Below are 25,156 nucleotides of genomic sequence, written 5' to 3' on the forward strand. Positions count from 1 at the left end.
TACTTTTCTCCCTAACTCCATATGTTTATGAGGAATTTACTTATAACTCCATGAACAGTTCTATTTCATAGAGGAGAACTGCAGTCCACAGGAATTAACTGGGGCTGCATTTTTTTTTAGTGATTGCCCTTTGTTAATTTTCATACTTATTTTTGTCGGGAGCATAACTTGAAAAGAGTAGATGAGATATTTAAATCTTAAAACAACAAGCACAATAGCCACTGTCTTCACAGAATTTTGCTTTGTTTTTAGGAGCTGGCCAGAAAAAAAGGAAAACCCGTGGTCGAGAAGCCCAAATTGTCCAAGAAACAGGAGGAAGTGTTGCAGGCCCAACTCAAGAAGGAGTCCGCCATCAGAGCCAGGCTTACTCTGGTAAGTGTATACGTACCTGTAAACTGTTAAAGGTCAAAATCAAGGCTTACTCTGGTAAGTGCATACGTTCCTGTAAACTGTTGAAGGTCAAAATCAAGGCTTACTCTGGTAAGTGCCTACGTACCTGTAAACTGTTAAAGGTTAAACTCAAGGTAGGGTGTGAAATCAGGATCAGGCTTACTCTTGTAAGTGCATATGTACTTGTAAACTGTTTGGAATGCGGAAAACAGGAGAAATTGTTGAAGGCCAAACTCAAGGAAAAGTTTTGAAATCAGGGCCAGACTTACTCTGGTACCAGTAAGTTTGAATACCAGGTAACCCCTTTTGTTTGTAATGTCAGTAGGTCAAATGTCACAGTGATCATGACCTTTGAACACAAAAAACTTTCCAGACTGATGACTTGAGTTTGATTGGTCATTCGGTTCTTTAACATGGCAGGGAAGTTGGCGCTGAACAGCAGATGACCCCAATTTATTTGAGGTCAAAGGTCATGGCCGCAGTGACCTTGGACACAAAAAGCTTGTTGCCTTTTAATTATCCTTGGTACCAAGATGAGATTAGAATACAATACACCATTGGACCAACGGGGGACAGATGAGTCAATATCTAATATTATCTCATTTCATTTCAGCTAAACCACGACCTGTGTAAGGGCTGTGACGTGGTGCGAGCGCTCGTGTCAGGTAACGCCGCGTCAACTGGGCTGTACATGAGGGAACTGTGTCGTGTACTTGTCCCTCTACTGCAATCACCCCTCGCAGCGGGAAATGCTGCTGACGTCATGGCAGTGCTTGGCGCATCGGCGTTTGAAGATGAAAATCTGGGTGATTATTTACTATCAAATATGGCGTGATGCATTAATTTATTAAATAGGTTATGGAATTAATATTCTTCAAAATACCTTTAAACTCAAACACATATGTTTGTAAACAAATTGAAACTATCCAATCTTCTGCAATAAACAATAAGCAATTTTGGGCATAATGACAAAAACTTGGTACCAAAGTTTTTGTCCCCAGATAAAGAAAAAAACAGTATATGTCACCATGTCAATATTGCTGAACATCATGTTTATACCTTTAAATTGCATTGACAGGTAATCTGCTAAGTAACTGCACCATACGACTCTTGAAACCTGAATGCGGCTTCCATAACCAGTGGTGTGATGAACAGCTACAGAAACAGGCCACTCGTGTAGTGAACATCCTGTTCGCCGAGTCGGTCCCCGAACATGAAGATGAATACTACGAATCTAACAAAGATGAGAGAAAAGAGATGTACCCGGCTCCGTGTTTCGCGTTTATGTTTTACCTGCTCAGTAGTGTGTTGACGGCTAACGGTGTCGCAGTTGGCCGGGATGAAGCGGTGATGGGAAAGGCGTTGAAACTGATATCGACACATGCAAAGATGAGGAATGATTCAAAGGATCAGGTAAGTTTTGTAATTGTGCAACCTTTTGTGAAAACAGATTTATTTTACTAAAAATGTAGACCATGATTTGTCAATTTAAACCAAACATCACCATGTCGCTACTTTATCTTTAAGTTTTGTCTATGATCGGTAATCTTCAAGTGTGAAGATTAAAAAACTCTTTCGGATAGGATTTTGTTTTGTTTGACACTTACCATACATGCTTTTACATCATATTATGATAACTGACATCACCATCATAAATATTGTCATGATACTTGTTTTTCATATTGTTTGTGCTATAACTTTTAATGTAAATTCAATAAATAAATGGCATTGAAAATGTCCGCACTATGATGTGATAATTGTGATAATAATAATGAGTTTAGCAGTCATAAAGTTAGTGACCCTCTATACAGGGTTCGAATTTAACTTTGAGGAGCTTTCAACTTTGCGAGTGCATTTTCATTTTTTGAGGCCACTCGCAAAATGAAAAATCAACTTGCAATTTTATTATTTGCTTTATACCCTTATAATATTGTCTAATTAAAGTAGAAATTTACTCTTAAGACATATTATGAATATTAAAAAGTATCTACCTTGAGTAACTCGACTACTAGAACTTGTTGATGGCTTATTATTTTTGGGGGGTACGGAAAGACTCATCTAATGCTGGCCGCTTTTTGATAACAAAGCTGTCCAATAATTTGACATTGTTCACTTTGTATATTTACCCGTGCCATCGGGTAATACATATTCGGCAAGCACGCTACAGATTTCATTAAGTCTATAAGTATTAAAAACATTAACGTTATAAATTTAAAATAAATAAGAGCAACAGTAAATGTAGCGTGGATGCTTTGGACCATGAAATATATCGATCAATGAAGTCTATTCACTTTGACAGTTGGGCGGAAATATATTCATAGGTTGATGGGGTTTGCATATAGTGCGCAAAAGCGCTAAATTTAGCCAATGATTGAGCTAGGTGATTACGTCATTTGTATTCACTTTGTATTATTCACGGCTCGGAGAATCCCAGAAAGATTCAAGATAAAACTCAGTGTTTTCCGTACCAGCCTTTTCCGTATTTGTTATATTTTTGAAAACTAGAGCGTGACTCCGTACTGTCTTCTTTATACTGGTAGTACTCGACTACGTAGCAGAGTAAAGTTCATGTTTATCCTACTTTCCTTTTAACCTTTTGTGGTCTAGAAAAACGCCACTCACAGAATTTTGCAAGCTTTAATAAAAGTCACTCGCAATTTGCAAAGGTCGCTCACATTTTGCGAGTATGCGAGTCTAAATTCCAACCCTGTCTATATACATTTGTTACTTTCCATAAACATGTTTTACCCTCTATATACATTTGTTACCCTCTATATACATGTGTTGCCCTCTATATATATGTGTTACCCTCAATATACATGTGCCACCCTCTATATACTGGTGCCACCCTCTATATACATGTGTCACCCTCTATATACATGTGTCACCCTCTATATACATGTGCCACCCTCTATATACATGTGTTACCCTCTATATACATGTGTCACCTTCTATATGCATGTGTCACCCTCTATATACATGTGTTGCCCTCTATATACATGTGTTGCCCTCTATATTCATGTACGGGTAAGCTTTACTTGAAGCAATGTTCATTTCAGACAAAGAAACCAGACTTATTCCCCATCAAGGAACTCCTACATCTGCTGATACGCGTGATTGGAGTGTCAAGTATGAAGATCCAACAGCGAGCTAATGTAGCTCTTGTTGAGGTAGCCACGTGTGTTAGCGGGAAGCCCGGGTGTGCACATGTGAAAGAAGATGAAATAAGGGTGATCTTGGAGTCACTCAAGTCCACTTGTACGACATCTAGAGAGTCAGCTTTGCAGGTTTGTAACAAGTAATATTTTGAGTAGCCACTTACAAATTGGTGTAATTTGCCCTACAAAACACATGACATTTAATCTTTCTTTCTTATGTGTTTCTTTGATTTCAAGAGCTTTGCATCAAACATATAAACATTTTTCCTTGCAGGCGTTGAAGTGTTTGGTATCTGTCCTGCCCAATATTGATGACAACTTTGAGCTAGGACTGTCCATAGCCCAGAGGGTCTGGGTAGCATGTTATGATGTGGACGAAAATGTCCGGGCACTTGCACAGAGGTGAGTTGGATGTAATGTGTATTGATGGTTATAAAGGTGTTTTTTTCCGTTGTTACTATAGCCAATTTCATTACAAATTCTTAATGTTCCAAATGTCAAATAGGAGGGTTTTTTCCAAATGTTGAATAAAAACAAAAACAATGATGCGGTCAGTAATTCTAAAAAGGTGGGGCTTTTTTTTCGAAAAATTTCTGTTTGAAAAACTGTAGTTCAATTTTGTTGGTTATTCAACTTCAATAATTATTCATAAAAACATAAAAAACTGTGATAACATGGTGAAAATTCCTATTGCCATGGGTATAGGCCATTTTCCCAAAATACTGATAAAACAATAAACCTGCTGAATTTAAAACACATTTCATATAATACTTCTGATTATAGAACTGATACCTCTACTTGAAAGTGATTCATTATAAATCATTTACTGTATATGTATATATAAACTAAAATGTATTTTGTCATTCTTGCCTGTCCCCTGCTTAGCATTACAGACATAGGGATCATAATGTCTATTGCATTACACTCTCATTTCTGCTGTATATATGTGTTTTGTCCTAATATCTTGATAGAGTTTGACCAACAGACAGATTCTACTATTAGCCTTTGTATTATTAAAATTTGATTAAATTTGAATTCCAAAACGGTTGTGCTCCCATAAGAAGACATTTTAAATTTGCGAAATTTGAGTTTCCTTGTCAAAAAACTTGCATAAATGATAAACAAGAATGATTTTAAACATCAAAGGAAGCAGCTTTATTAATGACCTCTAAATTATACAGTAAATAGTTTGCAAGAATAGGTTGAAAAGTGAATAATAGAATAGCCTAAAGATGTAATCACATCAGTGATGACCCCGTGAATTACTACTGCAGTTTGCGTGAGGACCTTGGGCTGGACGAACCATACGATGAGATGTGTTCCCCGCTGGTGGACGACATCACACACCCAGAGGAGATCATACGACGTGCCGCTGCTGAGTGTCTCGCCAAAGCCCTGACGTGTCATAAGGAAAACATTGACGCCACCATTCAACTGTTGCTGATGAATTACGAGAAGAAATTGGAGGTGGGGAAAGTTGTTATGATAGTACTTTATTGACTTGTGATGAAAAAAAGAGTTTAATATGAATATATATTATACATGTTATCTGGTTCTGAATTGCTCATGGTTGAGTTATTTCAATTTTAGTTTAAATTTCGCCTTTTAGTTTTGTGTCGCATTGCTTTTTTCTTTAAAATGAACATTCTAGTAAGCACAGTCGTTGAAATTAATACAAGACTGCAAGTCCTGCGCTGATTAAGTGCTTTCCGGGCTTGTTCAAATTCAGGATTGTTTAAAGCAGGGAGAAGGGAATGTTGATTTTTTCTATTCCGCACACTAGTGTTAAAATTTCGGCTTTTTTGACTGAAATTCTAACCAATAACTGGTAAGCAATTGGTAAATACAAGTGATCATTTTTAGAAAGTTATTGCTATGATGATCGAGAATCACAGATATAATTATGTGAAGTTTCTTGCTGCGTATAACATGATCTGGTTTTAAAACTTTTAAAGAAACAGAACCCTAAAGATCATTAAAAAGAACATATTTTATCTCCATTTCAGATGCCTCCACCAATACTTGATGAGTTCGGCCGAGTGGTTTCTGAACAGATGCAAGACGAGTGGCAGCCCAGAACAGGGGTTGCCATGGCACTGGGGCATCTGGCCCCTATATTGCCCCCTGACCAGCTCTTGTCCCTGTTTAACTTCTACGTACCCAAGGGGCTTGGGGATCGAAGCTCTGAAGTGAGGTCCCAAATGAGGCAGGCGGCCCTGGCTGCCATTAATGTACATGGCAAGGTACTTAGTTACTTTCATATTTTTAAAATTCAATAAGTTCTGAAGACAAATATAAGGACAGAAGAAAGGTAACTAAACATGATCTATTTTCTCCAATCAAATACAAGTTTATATAAACAAGATCTATGATATCTGTTAAATCTGAACCCCCATCTGTATCAGTTACAAGCCAATGCCTGTTCAACTTTCCGATGTAATATTTCCTCCCTGTCCTCCTCGGGACATTGTCGCCACTCTGTCAAGACTAAGTCGCACATTCTCTCTAACACGCTTTTATACTCTGGGTCCCCTCTCACCAAAGCATGTTCTTCTTTATGACTGAGGTCTGGTCTGCAGTGTTTGGCCTCTATGTTTCCCCTGACAAGGTCCAATATTTCAAGTCTGTCTTTTCTATGTCCTTTTGCAACTAGTTCATCTTCTGCAGTTTCTAGGGCAGTCTTGAGTCTTTCTACCCTGAGAACTAACGCAGGGCCTTCAGCTATGAGTTCTTGTATTTTATTGATTAGTTTCACCTGTTCTTCATCAGTTATTCGGTCTTTGAGAAGGTTTCTGTCAGGTATCATGTAGTACCTTAGGCAGTTTTCTTTGACAGACTGAAGTAGCATTGTCAGGCAAGAAACCAGTAAGAGTAGTATATTTTCCGGATAGAATATGTCTCTTGGGTTGGTTTCAACTATCCAGTAAACAATGTTTTTCATGATGTATGAAGACATCTCCTGGCAAATTGGCTTAAGCTGGCTTTTATTGACCTGTTTCAAAACAATGTACAGCTTGTACTGTGTCTCGTTCAAACTCTTTGTCAGTAGAAGTTCACCTGGTATGAAGCAGATACGCCACTCCATGGCATTATTTTTGCTGCCTTTGCAACCAACTGGTACCAGTTGAGCTTCTTGTTTTGCAACTTCTTCTATTAGCCAAGCTGGGGGCCAGTTATAGGGACGAACCCTCTTAATCCAGTTGGTGAGAATTGCTTGTGGGTGAGGGCATCGAAAAGCAAATACCCTCTCTAATCTTACAAGGCCTTTAGAATGGGGAATGGCTGGGCCTGCTAAATTTTCAGCAGAAAAATCTTGGTGCATTACTTTGTTGGTAGATTCTGAAATGAGTTTCCTAAACAGCTCACTTGATATGTACGTACTGTCTTTTTCTTGTTTAACCATTGCTTTGTGTAAATTTGGTATATTTTTGGTATCATCATTGGATTGTTGATGAAACTTAAGTTCAAAATGTCCTGGATGACATTTTTCATTTTCCATTTGAAATATGGTATCATTTTTATCATCAGATACACCAGCATTGTTCATACATAGTATATGTTTAAAAGTGTACAGAACATCGATGTCACTCTCAGTGGGTGAAGAAAACCCTTCGCCTTTACTACCAGCCGTTGTTGCAATGTATTCATCATTAACGCTGTTGCCCTTTAAGTCTCTCTCCCAGTAAAGTAGACGCCTGTTATGTACCATTTCTGGACTGTAACCGAGATGGTCATGTATGTGAAATGTCCTGATGGATAGGTTCCCTGTAAAACAATAATAATGGAGTAATGCTTACGTGAACCACAGGCAGCAGTTATGTTTACAGGACCCATCCTATTTGCCCCGCCACCCCCAGCCCCCTACCCAAGCAAAAAACAACAACATTGAAATAAAAATAAATATTTTAAAGACCAAGAATGATTGGAACATGATCTGTATCACAAAAACCTTAACTTAATATCGCCAGAAAATTCCACGAAAAAAAATCTCAATATCTTGAAAAAAAAATTTGGGGGGGGAGGGGGGAGCATGGCAATTAATATGAGTCCTCATACCTGTCAACATAACTGCTGCCTGTGATGTGAACAGCAGTATTAAATGTGAACTGTGTGGATAGTAGTTCAATCTATTTATAATTTAAACTATTTCTTGTTTAGTTGAAAGTGCTCTTTAAGATCATATATATTTAAACCTGATATAAAGTTGCTCACCATTTACAGCATTATCCATCATGTATAACTTTGTTTCAACAAAACATAATGTGTTCAATGGAAATTCCACTTTCTATTTATAGAAATAAATGCTTCAATGAGTTAAGAAAGACAACCTGCTGTTACTTGCTATTTGCTTTTATATATTGATTACCTCCCTTGATTTGTAAGTGCATTTCTTCTTTGATGCGGACAGAATATTGTTTGTTATTCTTACTTAAAAACCACAATAGCATTTTCAACACCCTCATTTGACAATTCAAGTCAACCATTTTTATCGTTGTTTTGTTTCTTTGCAATTCCGGTTGACATTCTTCCCCTGCTTGGAGACCAAATGATGGGGGAGGGGGACCATCAGTTGGACTGATTTCTGTTGAGCAGTTGTTGGACCAGATTAACATTTGCTGGTCATGATGATTGGAACAACTGTTTTCGAACATTTGACCCTTTCTTATGCAGGAAAAAGTATCGATCCTACTCCTCAAAGTACTTCAGGAAAGGAATTCTTACCTAACTCCCTGAGCATGAAAATCTATGATGCAGCTTGTTAAAGCATCATGATTCTTATGTTAAAAATATACATGACTTGCAATACCTCTAGTTTTCTTCTTCTACAGGACAATGTGTCAGAACTGCTCCCAGTATTTGAAGAATTCTTAACCAACTCCCCGGGCACAGCGAGTTACGACGCAGTCCGACAGAGCATCGTGATTCTCATGGGCTCGCTGGCAAAACATTTGGACAAGGATAACCCGAAAGTGAAACCCATTGTCGGGCAGCTGATATCTGCGCTGTCAACACCTTCACAGGATGTAAGAGGAATATATCTTTTATAGTAGATTGTTTAAACTTTGCAAAGGTATGAGTTTTGTGGGTGTTTTTTGTGAATGGATTATGTTTCAAATGTAAAACCCAGTCAAATATTCAATATACCAAACTTTCAGTTGATTATATATTGGTAAGGCAAATTTAAAACCTAAAAATAAATACTATGAAAACAGAGCGTGGCAAAAATCCACAGAATCCCACAAAAGTATTGTTTAATCAAAACTGTGGTTCATTACTGCTTTTTTTTGTAAAGAAAATGATGCCCTCACAAGAAAAAATGGAAATTATGATTTAGTGACAGACGTAGCCTAAAAAGCTAAAGTACAAAAACTTGAGCCATGAATCTAATAATTCCCAATCAAAACATACTACAGTTCCAAGCAAGTTTGAATATCAGTTTTGTTTTGATTTTATTCAATTTTACTTATCTTAGCAACTTTATATCTATGATCCCAGGTTCAGGAGTCAGTTGCCAACTGCCTGCCCCCTCTTGTACCAGCTGTGAAGTCTGACGCACCGGAACTAGTGCACAAACTGATGGACCTCCTTCTCCAGTCTGATAACTATGGAGAGAGGAAAGGGGCTGCTTACGGTCTCGCTGGGCTAGTAAGGGGCCTTGGGATCACAGCTCTTAAACAGTTGGACATTATGACAACATTGGAAGAAGCTGTTAAGGACAAGAAGAACCCTAGAAGAAGGGAAGGTAGGTGAAAAAACAGAATATACTGGTTACTACAAAACTGGAATAACTGTTAAGATATATGTTAAGATTCAGTGAATTTTTTCATGCTATTTACTGCCTTCTAAAGGCTGTTTCCCCTTACAAAAATACAACTTGATTTGAAGCAAACATCAATTCACTATTTAAAAAATGTTTTTATTAGTGGATTATTCAGCTAGTTTGTTTTTCGTTACAGACAACCATTGCATCATATTTCCCTCTTAGTTCATCTTTACCACTGTATATTTAACCCATTTCTGCTAGTTGTGGTTTAAACAATAAAACAAATAGTTTATTTGTTAATTAATCAGCACAGGTTCAATTGAAATTTCAGTCACAGAAAATTATGACGTCATATTTACGTCTATTTTCATATTTAAGATCAATTTTTGCTTGTTGCTGTTCAATCTATGGTTGTTATTTCTAGGAGCCCTGTTTGCGTACGAGATGATGTGCTCCATGCTGGGTAAGCTGTTCGAGCCGTACGTGGTCCACATTCTACCCCACCTTCTGCTCTGCTTTGGAGACAACAGCCAGTATGTCAGAGAGGTAAGTAATGCTTATTGATTAACAAACATCTCCTGTCATTCTTTGTTGGTAGAGAGGGAAATACCAACATTGTCTTTGCTGAGTTGACTATAATGTCAGACTTGTGTTATAACTATGTGTTTTACATTCTGCTCCACCATCTGCTCTGTTTTGGTGCTAACAGCCAGTATGTCATTCTCAAAATGTGGTCATAGTTTTCCATTTAAGATGCACGGATCGTCAAAGTATGGTATAATAAAGTTGTGAAGAAAAGTCCCACACAATAGATATACTGCTCATGAGGCATTTAAATGTGTTCGTGTTTTAACTTCTATTATAACCCAAAATAACAAAGTTTGGGAGGTTAAGGATGCATAGTGAGCTTGTCAGGCAGTCAATCAGTCAGTTTTGTCCCTTGGATATCAGATGAAAGGGTCATAGTCTTTGAATAATTATTGGTACACATGTTTAACTCCACAAAATATAGTTTGTCTTTGATTAAAACAACTAATCTTTTACAAAGTTAAGAACCCTTTTCAACTTTTTTTTCAACAAAATTGACAATTTTCTTACAATCATTTATGAAAGCATTGATGGATTAAAAAAAGTAAGATTAAATTAGTTTACTCAAAAGAAAAAGCTTAAATTTTAAAGGAAAATGCTTGTTTGTATCCAAAAGGCTGCAGATGAGACGTCAAAGGCAGTGATGAAGATGTTGACAGCCCATGGTGTGAAACTGGTTCTACCATCACTTCTCAAGGGTCTGGAGGAGGACTCGTGGAGAACTAAAGCTGGTAGGTTTAATTTATAAAGGTTAATAAACAGTTTGCACCCAATCGTATAAAACAGGATAAGTTAACTTATCCACAGCTTATTTTTTGCTAGTTTGCACATCAAAGCAATTTCAATTGGTCAATAGTAATAATTAGATAAATATCGACCAATTTATAATCATTTAGGCCAACTTGAACAAAACCAAAGAGTTGACCACCTTTATCAAATTGGGTGCAAGGGTTGTTTTAAGAACATGGTATCTTACAAGGAAAAAAAATCAATCTTAAGCATCTGTATTCTATTTAAAAATGATTTCTTTCAAGTCAAAACAGAATGGAAACAATGAATAAAGTGAAAAGTATCAAAAAACCTTACGATTGCTATTTCATTTAATTTGCAGCTACTCAACATTTCTGAATTTTTTTGCTGTGTTTTCTTTCCAGGTGCGGTAGAGCTACTAGGCTCCATGGCATACTGCGCCCCGAAGCAGCTGTCCGCTTGTCTGCCCAGCATTGTGCCCAAGATCTCTGAGGTGCTGACCGACTCTCATGTACGAGTACAGAAGGCCGGCTCACAGGCTCTCCGGCAGATTGGGAATGTTATAAGGAATCCTGAGATTCAGGGTAGACGATTTGTAGCTATTGTTTCATCTTCATTATGTTTTTAAACATGTAGCATCAAGTTTTTACTAGGAAATGAATAAGCCATAGAATGAAATTTGCTGGAAGTCTTCATGAAAATTGGCAAAACTCCTTATATATATGCTGTCCAAGAATTTGAAGTAATTTGTATAGTAGTTGGGAAGACTTTTCTCCCACCTCAGATAAGTAGATCCCAAAATTTAACCATGCGAGAAAGTCTTATCTTACCCACGGTCAAAGATAAAATGAGTACACATATGGACGTTCTTTTTTATTGTCATCACACAATTACCTCCCTTGTTGAAGACTGTTGTCTGTGAAAACCTTGTCTTGTGGCAATATTTAGAATGCTAATTAAATATTTCTATCTTCAAATGGCACCATAAAAAAGTTTTCACACACTATGTAAACCTCATTTTGCAAAACTTCCCATGCTCGGGTCGGGATGAACCTATCTTACACTCTCGGCCATGGAAGATACTTATAATCTGACACTGTAAATGAATGCTTGTTTATCATATCTTAAAACAATCTTCAAAATTCAGTGAAAACATTCTTAAAACTTTATTAAACCAATGTTTTAACTTTCTGGTTAACTTCAAATCCATACCCTGCTACTCTTAATTCTATACACTTATCACAACAATTCAAATTTCTTGCAGCAATTGTGCCAGTTCTTATGGACGCCCTACAAGACCCAGCACGGAAGACTAGCATGTGTCTGCAGACTCTGCTCGAGACCAAGTTTGTCCACTTTATCGACGCACCATCTCTTGCGCTCATTATGCCTGTTGTGGAGCGCGCGTTCCAGGATCGAGCCACGGAGACTAGGAAGATGTCTGCCCAAATCATCGGGAATATGTACTCACTTACCGATCAAAAGGTTAGTTAATGAGGTTTTTATTTGTAAATGCTGACTGTTTTTCTATGTATTTAAGTAATTAAATTGATGAACAGTAATCTGCTTTATAATTTGGAAAACAAGCATTGGTAGGATGCATCAGTAATTAAAACGAAGAGTCAGTCTGGATAATATTTAAGAAAATATGGTATAAAATAACACATTTTGATTGCAGGCATTTCTGACAAGAATTTATTGAATCCCTGATTTTCTTTTTGGTGGAAAAAAAGAAATGAATAAAAGTACCCACCAAGATAACGCAGGATTAACAATTACAAAAAATAATATTGTTCATCTCTTTTCAGGATTTAGACCCCTACATAGAAAAGGTCATCCCTGGTCTCAAACAGTCACTGCTTGACCCTGTCCCCGAGGTGCGTAGTGTGTCAGCACGCGCCCTTGGAGCCATGGTGAAGGGCATGGGTGGAGCTCGCTTTGACGAGCTCATGAACTGGCTTATGGAGACCCTGAAATCAGAGGGAAGTTCGGTTGATAGGTCCGGGGCCGCTCAAGGTAAGTGTTGTCATACGAGCAATCACTAACAAAGTTTGAAACACAAACAAAGCTAGTTTTAAGATTAAGGTTGTGTACTAGAACTATTATGTACTAAGACTTAAAGGGGCTAGACACCAAATAATACAATTGCATGAAGAAAAGAAAATTGTCAATAACTGAATGTAAAATTGACATTGTTGTGTACAACGTATTAAATCATCCTGTAAAGTAATGTATTATCAGCCTCCTACTAGCATGCTTTGACAATTCTAGGCTTGTTTTAAGGATAAACTACATTTGCTGATTTTTGGACCATCTGGTGTCTAGGCCCTTTAAGACATAATGGAAGTGTCTGGTGAAAACTACCTGTCATTTTAGAATTTAAACCTAAATGGCATGTACATTCTGCTCCATTCTTTAAACTAAAGAAGTATCTAGCCATATGAATTTGTATATTTACTGTTACAGTCAAAATTCGCTATATCGAAGTTGTTTGGATCTCAGGAAATACTTAATGAGCATTCGATAAAACTGAAATTAAAAAATTGCAAACCAGACACAACACATTCAAAAAAAGTTTGACATTACCAGAACATTCAGATAACTGTGTTCGACATAGCGAGTTTCTATTGTATGCTAATATTTACGATTGCCTGAAATTTTCAACCTCGTCTGTACAGGTTTGGCTGAGGTTGTTGGTGGAATGGGCTTGGCAGACCTTCACAAGTTGATGCCAATCATCATCAGCACTGGAAAGCGTATGGACATCCCGCCACACGTGCGCGACGGCTACATCATGATGTACATCTATCTGCCCTCTGTCTTCAAGGAGGACTTCAAGCAGTATATTGGGCCCATCATCCCCTCCATCTTACAGGTAAGGCTGTTATTATATGTACAGTTATTTAAGTGACACTCTAATTTAAAATCAATACACATGTATAACAACATAAATTTTGAGTGATAAACCTTTAACTAATTACAAATTGATGCATTTACAGAAAAAATAATTACTGAGAACAAGATTGTATTTAATAGCAGAAAAATATTAAAAGCCTGGTTGGTCCCAAAAGATTTACAGTGATCTACTATCATCTTATAAGGTAGAATTACCGTGTTTTCAAATTAAACACAGTATCCTGCATAAGAACCATTCTTTTCGATTTCATTTTTTTTGTAAATTAAAACAATTGATTATGATACATTTTATTTGAGAATAAGAGTGCATCTTTAATGTAAGAAACAAATTAATTTCTTTGGTTAGATTTTGATGATTTTCCAATGTGTTTATAAGTGATTCTTTATTTACAAGTAGTGCTGTTTTGACCATCTCATATATATGTAAATACAAAGATCTGCTTGTAAGTATTGAAAGTGGCTGTTTATGCTGACAGTCTAAAAATGAACCAAGAAGGAGGTCCTCAACATCTGGGATGTTTTCACTTCAGACATAAAAAGAAATATAGAGAATGAATAGCCATAAAAAATTAAGTTAATGATACTTGTATGTAAAAAAAGCCCGAGTCAGTTACTGTATTCAGTATTGGTCCATTGGATCTAAGAAAATGTAGCTCATCAGAATGAGAGGTATAAATAACGACTTATACAGCCAATGAAGTCGGAATGTATGACCTTAAGATTGACTTCAGTTACATATTGAATACCACTCATGGCCTCTATTTAAAAATTTGACTAATTTAAGTATTTAATCTTTGCAGGCATTAGCAGATGAATGTGAGTATGTCCGAGAAACAGCGTTGCGGGCAGGTCAGCGTATCATCAACATGTACGCCAATACTGCCATTTCACTTCTGCTTCCCGAGCTGGAGATGGGATTGTTCGATGACAACTGGCGGATCCGATACTCCTCCATACAGTTACTGGGAGACCTCCTATACAGTATTTCAGGTACCGATGGTGTCAAAAAATGTATTGTCTAAAACCATGATAGCTGCTAATGGCTTGCATGTTTGATTTTGACTGATACCAAAAAAATTGAAGATGTTGAAAATGAGCTAAACTTAGCATCTGTCTCTCTCAAATGCTCTACTTGACTACTAGTGGTGAATTTAATTTAAGAAAAGAAGTGTAAGTTCCATAATGCAATAAATATGTTCCTTTCTTTTAATCTACAAATGTCATTCAGAAACTGTTAATATTAATGTTAAGAATGAAATACATTTCAGACTGTCATATAGGAGTGTAGTCTGTGTCAGTGTGTGTGATCACTCTGAGATATACTTATGAAACAAATGTAACATTTCCACCTTCTCTCTTCACCCAGGTGTGTCCGGTAAAATGTCAACTGAGAGTGCCGGGGAAGATGACAACTTTGGAACCGAGTCATCCCAGACCCTTATTCTCAAGGTGTTGGGTGTAGAACGACGTAACCGCGTCCTGTCTGGGCTCTACATGGGTCGGTGTGACTCTGCCCTTCTTGTGCGCCAGGCCGCGCTGCATGTGTGGAAGGTTGTTGTACCTAACACGCCCAGGACGCTGCGGGAGATTCTGTCCACACTGTTCTCTCAGCTGCTCGGATGCTTGGCTAGCACTAGTCATGATAAACGACAGGTAACATGTTTTCTGTTATTTGCTTGTGTGTGCACATTTCATCACTGAAGGTCTTTTACCATTAATCATTGTGTATAAGATGCTATTTCCCCCAGAATATGGTAGCTGCCGATTTTGCCACTTCTTCACTGCGTCCTATCTGGTATTAGTGGAATGAAGTTTTTTCTCTCAATTTTTCTTGTTTTTTTCCACCATGTCTTATCTATGCTAAAATTCTATACAGAGTGATTTACAGTAACTGTTCCTGATGACCTTGTTATGAATTAAGCCCAAAATTATGAAAGAACTAAGATCATAAATATATATACAGAATTGTGCAATATCAGCTTTGTTCAATTTTACAACTTCACAATGTTCTTTACTTGCGTCTCGCACTCCATAATGCTCAGTACCCAGTCTTTTACATATAACTCCATTAATTAGACATCTGGGAATCCTGTGGCAATAATGAAATAGCTGAAAAGTTATGACGGAATATGAATAAATATGAATATCCATGCATTACGAAATATTACTGCAATTTGAAATAAAAATAGTGTGGACTCTGAATATCACTTATATTTCTTGTTTGTAAGCTAGATTATCCCAATTTTGAATATAAATTTAACTGAATATTTGTCATGTAGGTTGCAGCTCGCACACTAGGTGACCTGGTACGCAAACTTGGAGAGCGTGTGTTACCCGAGATCATCCCAATATTGGAGAGTGGCCTACAGTCAGAACAGAGTGAGCAGCGACAGGGTGTGTGTATCGGGCTACGGGAAATCATGAACTCAACACAGCGAGAACATGTAAGTAGGAATGAGGATGTTGACAATAGTTGGTGTTGACTTGGAAATGTGATACATAGTAGTAAAAGTGACTATGGGCTGATTGTTCAAAACTTTTTTAAAGTTAGAGTGATGAACAGCATCATTGTTAACTTCTAAAATGTGAAATATTTGATGTGCTCATTTATTTCTATATAAACAAGTAAAGCTGTCACAAACATTGTTATAAAAAAAAATAAAAAAATGTTATTATATCCCTGAAGAAGGCAATTGGCGATTGGCAATTTTATAATTAAAAGTAAAGTATACCTGTTATTGTTTGTGTTACTCAATTAACAAATATTGTTAGGAATACTGCAGATCACAAGTGTATCCATTAAACTTCCAGGGCAGTAATGATTTGAAAGTTAACAGCAATGACATTAACAACCTTGATAATATGATACAAAGTTGTAAACAATCAGCCCAAATGATCGTTAAGTATAAAAAAAAAAAGTTATCAGATTTACATAATGATGGAGATGTGTTGTAGATAAATGCGCTATTGCCTTATAAAGGGTTATAATTGGGTCAGGGCTGTCCCTCAGTTGTGTGTGGAGAATCTGCAGCCCTTCTTAAGATTTTTCTCCAAAAAGGGAATTTCAAATAAATAATAATATAGATGAAAATGCATACATTTTGTCTTCTTTTTGTCCCATTTTGTTCAATGTTTTAGTTTAAAACAGAATAACCTAAATGGGGAGTTTGACACTAAATTGGCAGAAAATATTTTTTAGGGTTGGCAATGGTTCTGAATTCGGCCCAAAGATCATAAGAAAGACAGCCTCTTAGTTATGGAAAGAATTGATATAAATAAACAGAATATGACATGTTTCTTTCAAAATTATTTCTAGTTTTGTTGACAAAACAATTATAAAATAATTTATTTAAATGAGAATAATTAAAAACTTTCTATTACATTGTAATGTACCATTATTTTCAGATTTAAGGGCAATTCATTTTCTGTTTCCTTTTCAGATCATGTTCTATGCTGACAGCCTGATTCCTACTGTGAAGCAGGCCCTTTGCGACCCCTTACCAGAGGTCAGGGAGGCCGCAGCCAGCACTTTTGACCGTCTCCATACCAACATAGGTTCACGGGCGCTTGACGACATTCTACCCGATCTGCTCAGCAAGCTTGGGGATGGCACAGAGTTGTCAGAGCAGGCGCTTGATGGTCTAACACAGGTCATGATTGTAAAGAGTCGAGTGGTGCTGCCCTATCTGGTGCCTCAGGTGATTATTGTACATACATAGACTGGTGTTATCGGAACATGTGTATGAAGTTTTGCTGACCTCTAAGCTTTTGATAGGCACATATAACATCATTGTTTCCACTTCTAAGAGAAAGCTGTGTAGTTAAGCACGCTGTCTTACAACAGCTCTTGTTTCTTATACATCAGGGCCCATGTTTACTAACATCTTGAGATTCAGACTCGGCAAAACACAATTTTAATTTTGTTGTAAAAATGCCATGCAGAATCAAAAATGGTAAAAATTACGGTGTATCTGTTTCAAATACAGTAGAAACTCACTAAACCGGAACTCCACAATACCGAAATCCTCGGGATACCAGACTTTTTTCAGAGTCCCTGTTTTCCCCTTCTATTTTCAATGTAAAAAAAATCCCTACAAAACCGGAACCCCGGAATTCCGGATACCGGACAAAAAATCGATAAAATTTGTTAGCTGTCAACGTAATTTTACCTCACAAAACCGGACATATATTTGTTCCAACATGTCAAAATGATTTTGTGTATTAGGAATTCGGGAATCGCATGTCACTCTGTTTTGACAGCCGGTGTGTCGTTAAATATTGCACCTTTGATGTTGTGTTAAATCAAAAATCGATAAAGATGATTGCGCTGTGGATTGACTGCCGCACGATAATCAAACTTGTGAAAAGAAAATTGATTAAAACATTAATTTGTTTGTTGCAGAAAATATAGAACTAGAAACGGTTTTTAAGTGATCATTTTGGAGGGTTGTTTTATCTAAAGACTTCTATGATTGAATCAAATTAGAGCGGTGCGTCAAACAGACTTAACAAGCATTAAATTACAGATAATCGAATAATTTGTTTGTTTGTTACTCAAATCAAGAACTTTGATTGGTGATGAAGTGGTCATTTCAACTTCCCTTTAAAGGTTAACTCAGTTAATATTTTGAGTAAACTTACTCCGTACATCAAATCCTCACTAAACCGGAATCCTCACTAAACCAGAAATTTTGCCCAGTCCGGACCTTGTCCGGTTTAGTGAGTTTCTACTGTAGTAGGCTCTTTAACCAAGCACACATATTTTGTCAAAATAAATTAACATATAGATATTTTGAAATTTTTAAGAATTCTTAATACTTAAGTGAATACAGACCCAATTTTGTATTGAGTTGGGAAGGTTATCTCAACATTGTGCTGTGTTTGCAAACATGTTCTATATCCCTGTTAAAATAGAATTTCACATAAAGCACACAGCAGGGTAAATTATAGACATAGGTGCTCTAGGGACCTTCATGGAAATAAAACAGGTAGCTGGGTGGACAGACACTATTTGCTGAGGTTAAATCTGTTTCGGTTACCTGCCTCTGTCTAGGGTTATTTTGAAGTCACTGAGAGGTCTTTTAAAGTTCAGTATATGTATTTTTTATCATAAGAATATTTATGTAACTAAACATGCAATCATGCATTTGTCTCCAGAGAGAAAACATTTGCCCTAACCAGACTAGATCTTTATTTTCTTGATGAAATATTTTCCAGCTTACACACAAGCCGGTGAACACAAGGGCCCTATCATATCTAGCGTCGGTGTCGGGCGAGGCCCTGACCAAACATCTGCCTAAGATCTTGCCTGCTCTCATGTCTGCTCTGAGTGAGAAGGCGGGAACTCCCGAAGAAGCCCAGGTTAGAAAATGGAATGTTATATTATTTTTTGCTTAAATGTGTTAATATTATGTTAATCAATAAGGGCTATTCCAGTAAAACATACAAACCACGGGAGGAAGGCAATTATTTAAATATTATATGGGTGGGTGTCTTTTTTCGCTAATATGGACCCTGAAAGGGTGGATTTGCTTCTGTCAGAGGGAAGTGTATTTTAAAAGTGCCTTCCCCCCGGGGGTTATATGTTTAAATGGAATAGCCCTAAGGTGAAATTCCGAAGTTTTATTAGATGTCTGAGACTCATCTTGCAATACTGAAATAGCAGAATATTATGATAGAAATCACTTGAACTTTTATGAAGATGAGGTCAATTTTGAGATGCCGTGGGAATTGAACCAACAACCTCTTGAGTGAGAGATGGACATGTATACCACTAGAGCACTGTCAGCCTCCTGATGTTTCAACATAATACTGATTAAATCAAGTTGATAATCATTTATTGAATTGAAGGGAAAAAATATGATATAAATTTTTATGAAGTCATACTAAGAAATAATCACTGTTGTTTAAGTGATATTACTATAAATCTCTCATTATTTTAAGCTGACATTCAATGCTCATTCATGTCTCAAAGTCACAAGGCCAAAAGAAATGGTTTGGTTAGGGTTTACATTTTTTTCAAAAACAGATGGGTAGGGTTTTTTTTTGTCATTTGGCTTTATATAAGAACGTAATTGTCATCATTGGGGAATGTTGTTAAACTAATCTTTAGTATTTAGTTAAAAGGTTTTAAAAGTACATATTAAAAGACACACTTCATAAAAATTTTTTTTTAAAAATTCCAACTGACTATAGAAATGGTAGGGTGGGCGCCAATTTTGTAAGTAGGGTTGAGTAACCCAAACCAAATGTTGTTGATTTCTTAGGCCCTGAAGCATTATTTCCTCATAGACAAATCATTTATATTGTCATATATCCTCTGAAAGTGATAATTGCTGTGTTAGAATGTTATCAAAATATGCCTTTATACCTGTTTCTCTTCAGGAACTTGAGTACTGCAGAAATGTGGTTCTCTCTGTGGAGGACGAAGTTGGTGTGCGAACAATCATGGAGGAACTTCTTGGGGCTGCAAAATCAACCGAGCCAGACCGATGTCGCTCCTCAGTAACGATCCTTCACTCGTTCTGCGAGAATACGCGAGTCTCGTACGAGGAGTTTCTGCCCCAGCTGTTCCGAGGTCTTATTGAGCTGTTTGTGAGGAAGGACCAAGAAGTACTGCTGGCAGCATGGGAATGTCTTAATGCTATTACTAAGGTGAGCTTGTTGTATGGGTATGGTGGCCGTAGAGCAGAAGCAAGAACATTTAAAAATCTTTAACTTGAAGTTGAAGCCTTTTATAATTGACTCCTTCACCCACCCACCCAAATACACAGTATAGTACACAACTACTGTGTATTGATCATGATCTTTATTGCCGTCTGCTTTCATTCAGATCTGCGCAATTCTGGAGGTTTTATTATAGAAATGAACCAAAACATCTTGTCTAATAGTTTATTTCTGTTTACTTATTAAGTATTATAATGATTTTTTAATTATAATGCTTTTGAAAAAGAATAAAACAGGTATGTTATAAAATATATATTTGTGAAAAAAAAAAATTTTTTTTACAATGCTTTGAAAAATTTACAATGCTTGGAAATTGTTTTGTTTTTTAAAACAATATTTTAATTCCAGAATATAAATTTAGCATAGCCCTTTCTACAAGTAGAACAAATTAGTTAAGGATATCATTGTATTTAAGGAACAATTTTAATTAAGATGGGTCTGTTGTACAGCCCAAGATTTCTAATTCACAGCCTAATTGCAATCTTAGACAAAATCACATAATCAATTATAACACAGCTGTGACACAGCTTTATTTGTTATAAGAGTTTTGTCCATGTAAAATCATCAAAACTCCAACCTCTTACCGATGCAAAAGTTTTTATTTAGTCATTTAATGTTAAGTATAGTCTGTCACTGTGTCAAGCTGTAACTGTTACTTAAGTATTAACAATGTTTATAAATGATACTAATTATGTGGTGATTGTTTCAGAAACTGAACCCCCAGGACATGTTGGAGCACATCCACAACGTCCGCCAGGCCATCAAGTTTGCCAGCTCGGACATGCAGGGGGAGGAGCTACCAGGCTTCAGTATTCCCAAGAAGGTAAGAACAGTTGATGTATCAGGGATGTGATTTGTTTGCAGGTCTGATGGCTGCACGCACCAAAAACAACAACAAAATAAAAAAGTTAACTGGTTTCTTTTGACTGCTACTTTAATTGTTTTAAGTATTAACAATCCAGTTTGCTTCAGATTTGAAGTCAGATTTTGAAGGATTTTAAAAGGGGAGTTTTGCTTCTGTGGTGGTGTGCTTAACTCCCATTGGGGACCTTAAGCGCCTCCCAAATCTTTCTCTACAATGGTTTCAGCCATTTAGCTGCCAGGTCTCTCACATCCCTCTCTATGTACATCATAAACCATAGTGTTGGATAATCTGACAAAATTTGTACATTGATCCCAGCGTAAACCATAATTGATCATTTAATTGGAAATAATCATAGTGTATTTCCATACTAAATAATGGTATGAATACAACATTTGTTTATTTCAACAACTATTGTGAAAATAAGCCTAATATTTTTAATGACAGAAGAATGAATTTAAACAATCATTCATAAAAATTATGTAACAATTTGGATAGATGCTGTTTTGAATGGACAAACGCTGTTATGTTTTTTTTGTTTTATTAAAATCAAAAGTTTGATGAAACTGGATTGTCTGGGAAGGCCTGATCGGGGGCATTTGTCACATTCCTGTAACAGCTCAAATTAATGTATTTATTTTGAAGAGCACATTTTGTTGATAGAAACTTTAAGGGGTATTTTGAGTTTCAATTCATAACAATAATACTTATCTGCTTTAAAAGTATGTAACCTTAAAAGGAAGGACAAGGGAATATTTTACTAAATGCCTTCCCATTTCAGGGTATAACCCCAGTATTGCCCATCTTCCGTGAGGGTATCCTGACCGGCTCACAAGACATCAAGGAGCTGTCCGCCATTGCCCTGGGTGAGCTGATCAAGAAAACTAGTGCGGAGGCCCTGAAACCCTCCGTTGTCCAGGTGACAGGCCCTCTCATTAGGATCCTTGGTGACAGGTTTGCCCCAAGTGTGAAGACGGCCGTGCTGGAGACATTGACACTCTTATTGTCAAAGGTATGTGAACTTTTTTTAGTGGTTATTGAAACCGTTGAATTAACCAGTTGATATTGATATTTAGTGCTAGAAATTAGACCTTAGTTTTGTTATCAGGGATTGAAACTATTAATCAATGATTGGTTAGTAATCAAATTATTTCTTTCATGTACAAGCTCTTCCTATTTTGCATTTTAGTTAATACTTTCCTTGCTGCACAATTTTTGTGTGTTTTCTGTTATGTTATTTTTTTTTAATCTAGCTTTGATCTATCATATTAATAACAGAAATCAGGAGTAATTTTGGTGAAAATTTGGGTTTGTAAGAAAAATTTCCAAACTGCAATCAGCCTCCATGAAAGCACTTATTGTCTCTAATGAGCCACTGGCTCTAAAGAGCCAAGTAATCTTATGAGTGCTTGTGTCTTAAGCTCCACTATCTTTCTGCGTCCTAGGTTGGCGTTATAATTTAGCCTTTCCTGCCCTAAATGATCTAAACTGACCCACTGCTTAGGGCACTACCAATGCTGAAACTTTTACTCAAGAAGGATGTTTATAACCATTAAGTTCAACCATTTTTTATTCCCCAGGTCGGCGTTATGTTGAAACCGTTCCTGCCCCAGCTGCAGACAACCTTTATGAAAGCATTAAATGACCCCAACAGGTCTGTGAGGCTAAAGGCTGCGTCTGCCCTTGGGAAATTGATCGTGATTCACACAAGAGTTGATCCCTTGTTTACCGAGCTACATTCGGGGATAAAGAATGCCGAGGAGACGAGTGTCAGGTAGGTGTATCCTGGATTGAAGTGGAACACCGTTAGAAAACACTTAGTAGTTAAATTGTAAGAAATGACTCTTCTGTACAAAAGGTTGGAAACTATCACACAAACTCAAAATTGTTATGTTTTCCACTTAAAATTGTTTTGTTTATCACTCAAAATCATTGTTTTTCACAAAAAAAATGTTTGAATAAAATTACTCAAAACTGTTGTTTTTCACTCATAATCGTTAAAGTTTTTTTTACTTAAAATCTTTGTCATTTTTTTCATCATTATTATTAGACTCAAGTCCTAACTTCATTTAAAACCTTGATTCCAGGGACACAATGCTGCAAGCTTTAAGGTTCTGTCTGGCAGGAGCGGGTGCCAAAATGTCACCTGCTAACAGGAAGCTGATTGTCTCCTCCCTAGTCGAACTGCTAGGAAGCCCGGAGGATTCTACAAGGATGGTAGCTAGCGGGTGTGTAGGCGTGCTCTGTGGGTGTCTGCCAGAGGAGGAGCTGACAGCTTTACTTATACAGGAATTGTTTGGTAAGAATCAAAAGTCAGGGTTCTAGCTTAAAAGTATGTGTTTTGATTTTAAAAACAGGAAAATAACTCCCTAAATCATTATCAATAATTGCAACTTGTTGGTCAAGATTTGTTTTTCAATTATTATTAAATGACTGAGGCATGCATTACCAAACATTTTTAAAACATTTTTATTTTTTTAAGGGTTCTTTTTGTTTGTCAACAGACAGAGTTACATAAATGTTCAAACATATATGTATGTGTAGGTGCCTTCATAGACTAGACACCTGATCTTGAGCATGGTACCACCATTCTAGGTGTGATACCACAGATCAATCGATAATAAACTGATGAATAGACTGATATTCAAATTTCAATACGTTGGTTAATAAGACTGGTTTGCTATTTCAGTCACATGTTTTTCCATAGACTGGACACTGTCACAGTAACGGTTAAGCTCTGGGTGGTCCTGCAGGCTGTCGCAGACAATCTCTGGACCAGCACTCACTGTATACAAGCTTTCATAGACTGGTTTACTTTTGACTGGGTATTATGTCAAGGCCAAAGTACGGCCTAGTTTTTGGCTCTGCAGGCAAACTCCAAACCAGCAGTATACAGACATTAATAGACTGGTTTGCTATTTCAGACACAGGTTCTTCGGTAGACTGGACTCTTCGTCACGGCCGAGGTACAGCTCTGGGTGTGGCCCTGCAGACTGTGGCAGACAAACTCTGGAGTGCGCAGTATACCAGCAGTGTTAGAAAAGCTGTAACCTCACTCACAGAGGCTGATAGGGTAAAGGTTTTCTTGTGTCGTCAGTGTGGTAGCATGTATGAGGATTGATATATTAAAAAACAATTGAAAGCTTTCCTGGTTTTAGCTGATGCTTAAGTTGAAACACAGCTTTAACCTGAAGAAAAAGCACTTCTCACTCCATGCTCAGAAGTTAAATGACCATGATATTAAGAACATTTTTTGTTTTGGTACAATTTGTGGTTAATTCTCATCATGGACAGATTCATATGGTAAACTGTTTTGTTTTCTTGTGTGAAAATAAGTTGAAGCAAGTAATAAGGCTAAATGAAATAAGATACTGGAACCGGCTACGCTGTTGAAATTTTGAGAAATTGGGGTCAGATGTTTTAACTAATATGAGTAAATCTGCTTGTTGCTTGTTGATGTAAATCTTTGACTCAATCAGTATATTCTATGGTATTTCAGATTCCCCTGTGCATGAGTGGGTACCAATGTCTGGGCTATATCATAGATCATCTGGTGGCTACTGGAACGGTGGACCTAGAACTTGTACAGGCATTCACAAAAGTAAGTCAAGTTGGCTATTAGTACTATGACTGAGAACAAGCAATACCATATACAGGCTTTCAAACTGGCCCTGCTGAACAAGCAATACCATATATAGGCTTTCAAGCCGGCCCTGCTGAACCAGCAGTTCCATATACAGGCTTAGAAGCCTGCTCTCCTGAACCAGCAATACCATATACAGGCTTAGAAGAGAAGTGTGCCCTGCTGAACCAGCAATACCATATTCAGGCTCTTGTTTCTTTCTTTTTTATCATGAAAAAGCCCTTCTGTTCATACTTCTTGTGAACACAGTTCAAGACATAAAACTGTGTTTCAAAAAGCACTCAGAATGGCCAAGAATGCTGAAAATGAACTGTGAAATTCAAAATCTGATTTTCAATGACTGTATATTATGGTAATCA

At 37.0% G+C, this 25,156-nt stretch overlaps 2 protein-coding genes across 2 annotated transcripts in view; one reads left to right on the forward strand and one right to left on the reverse strand.

Annotated features, from left to right (window-relative positions):
* LOC128231266 (eIF-2-alpha kinase activator GCN1-like) overlaps positions 1-25,156 on the forward strand; it is a 47,989-nt gene that overhangs the window by 20,829 nt on the left and 2,004 nt on the right. The window contains exons 22-48 of the mRNA XM_052943861.1: positions 253-372; positions 1,004-1,196; positions 1,469-1,803; positions 3,450-3,677; positions 3,823-3,950; positions 4,823-5,015; positions 5,555-5,791; positions 8,378-8,572; positions 9,045-9,291; positions 9,737-9,858; positions 10,517-10,631; positions 11,055-11,234; positions 11,915-12,135; positions 12,459-12,666; positions 13,329-13,525; positions 14,367-14,556; positions 14,933-15,219; positions 15,846-16,010; positions 17,007-17,264; positions 18,784-18,927; positions 19,951-20,220; positions 21,002-21,115; positions 21,936-22,166; positions 22,735-22,928; positions 23,242-23,453; positions 24,079-24,227; positions 24,654-24,755. Of these exons, the coding sequence (XP_052799821.1) occupies positions 253-372; positions 1,004-1,196; positions 1,469-1,803; positions 3,450-3,677; positions 3,823-3,950; positions 4,823-5,015; positions 5,555-5,791; positions 8,378-8,572; positions 9,045-9,291; positions 9,737-9,858; positions 10,517-10,631; positions 11,055-11,234; positions 11,915-12,135; positions 12,459-12,666; positions 13,329-13,525; positions 14,367-14,556; positions 14,933-15,219; positions 15,846-16,010; positions 17,007-17,264; positions 18,784-18,927; positions 19,951-20,220; positions 21,002-21,115; positions 21,936-22,166; positions 22,735-22,928; positions 23,242-23,453; positions 24,079-24,227; positions 24,654-24,755 (5,235 nt within the window). The remainder of the gene's footprint in view (positions 1-252; positions 373-1,003; positions 1,197-1,468; positions 1,804-3,449; positions 3,678-3,822; positions 3,951-4,822; positions 5,016-5,554; positions 5,792-8,377; positions 8,573-9,044; positions 9,292-9,736; positions 9,859-10,516; positions 10,632-11,054; positions 11,235-11,914; positions 12,136-12,458; positions 12,667-13,328; positions 13,526-14,366; positions 14,557-14,932; positions 15,220-15,845; positions 16,011-17,006; positions 17,265-18,783; positions 18,928-19,950; positions 20,221-21,001; positions 21,116-21,935; positions 22,167-22,734; positions 22,929-23,241; positions 23,454-24,078; positions 24,228-24,653; positions 24,756-25,156) is intronic.
* On the reverse strand, positions 5,833-7,923 carry LOC128231267 (uncharacterized). The gene is made up of 2 exons (XM_052943863.1): positions 7,761-7,923; positions 5,833-7,313 (listed from the first exon to the last, which is right to left on the reverse strand). Exons 1-2 carry the CDS (start codon positions 7,780-7,782, stop codon positions 5,950-5,952), a joined length of 1,386 nt encoding a protein of 461 aa, XP_052799823.1. The 5' UTR covers positions 7,783-7,923; the 3' UTR covers positions 5,833-5,949.

This window comes from Mya arenaria, chromosome 4, assembly GCF_026914265.1.
Source record: "Mya arenaria isolate MELC-2E11 chromosome 4, ASM2691426v1".
Taxonomy (NCBI): domain Eukaryota; kingdom Metazoa; phylum Mollusca; class Bivalvia; order Myida; family Myidae; genus Mya; species Mya arenaria.

Coding starts and splice junctions, on each gene's coding strand:
- LOC128231267 (XM_052943863.1), bottom strand. CDS start 7,782: ATGATGGATAATGCTGTAAATG. Junction 7,314..7,760: donor GATGGATAATGCTGTAAATG/GTGAGCAACTTT, acceptor ATTGTTTTACAG/GGAACCTATCCATCAGGACA.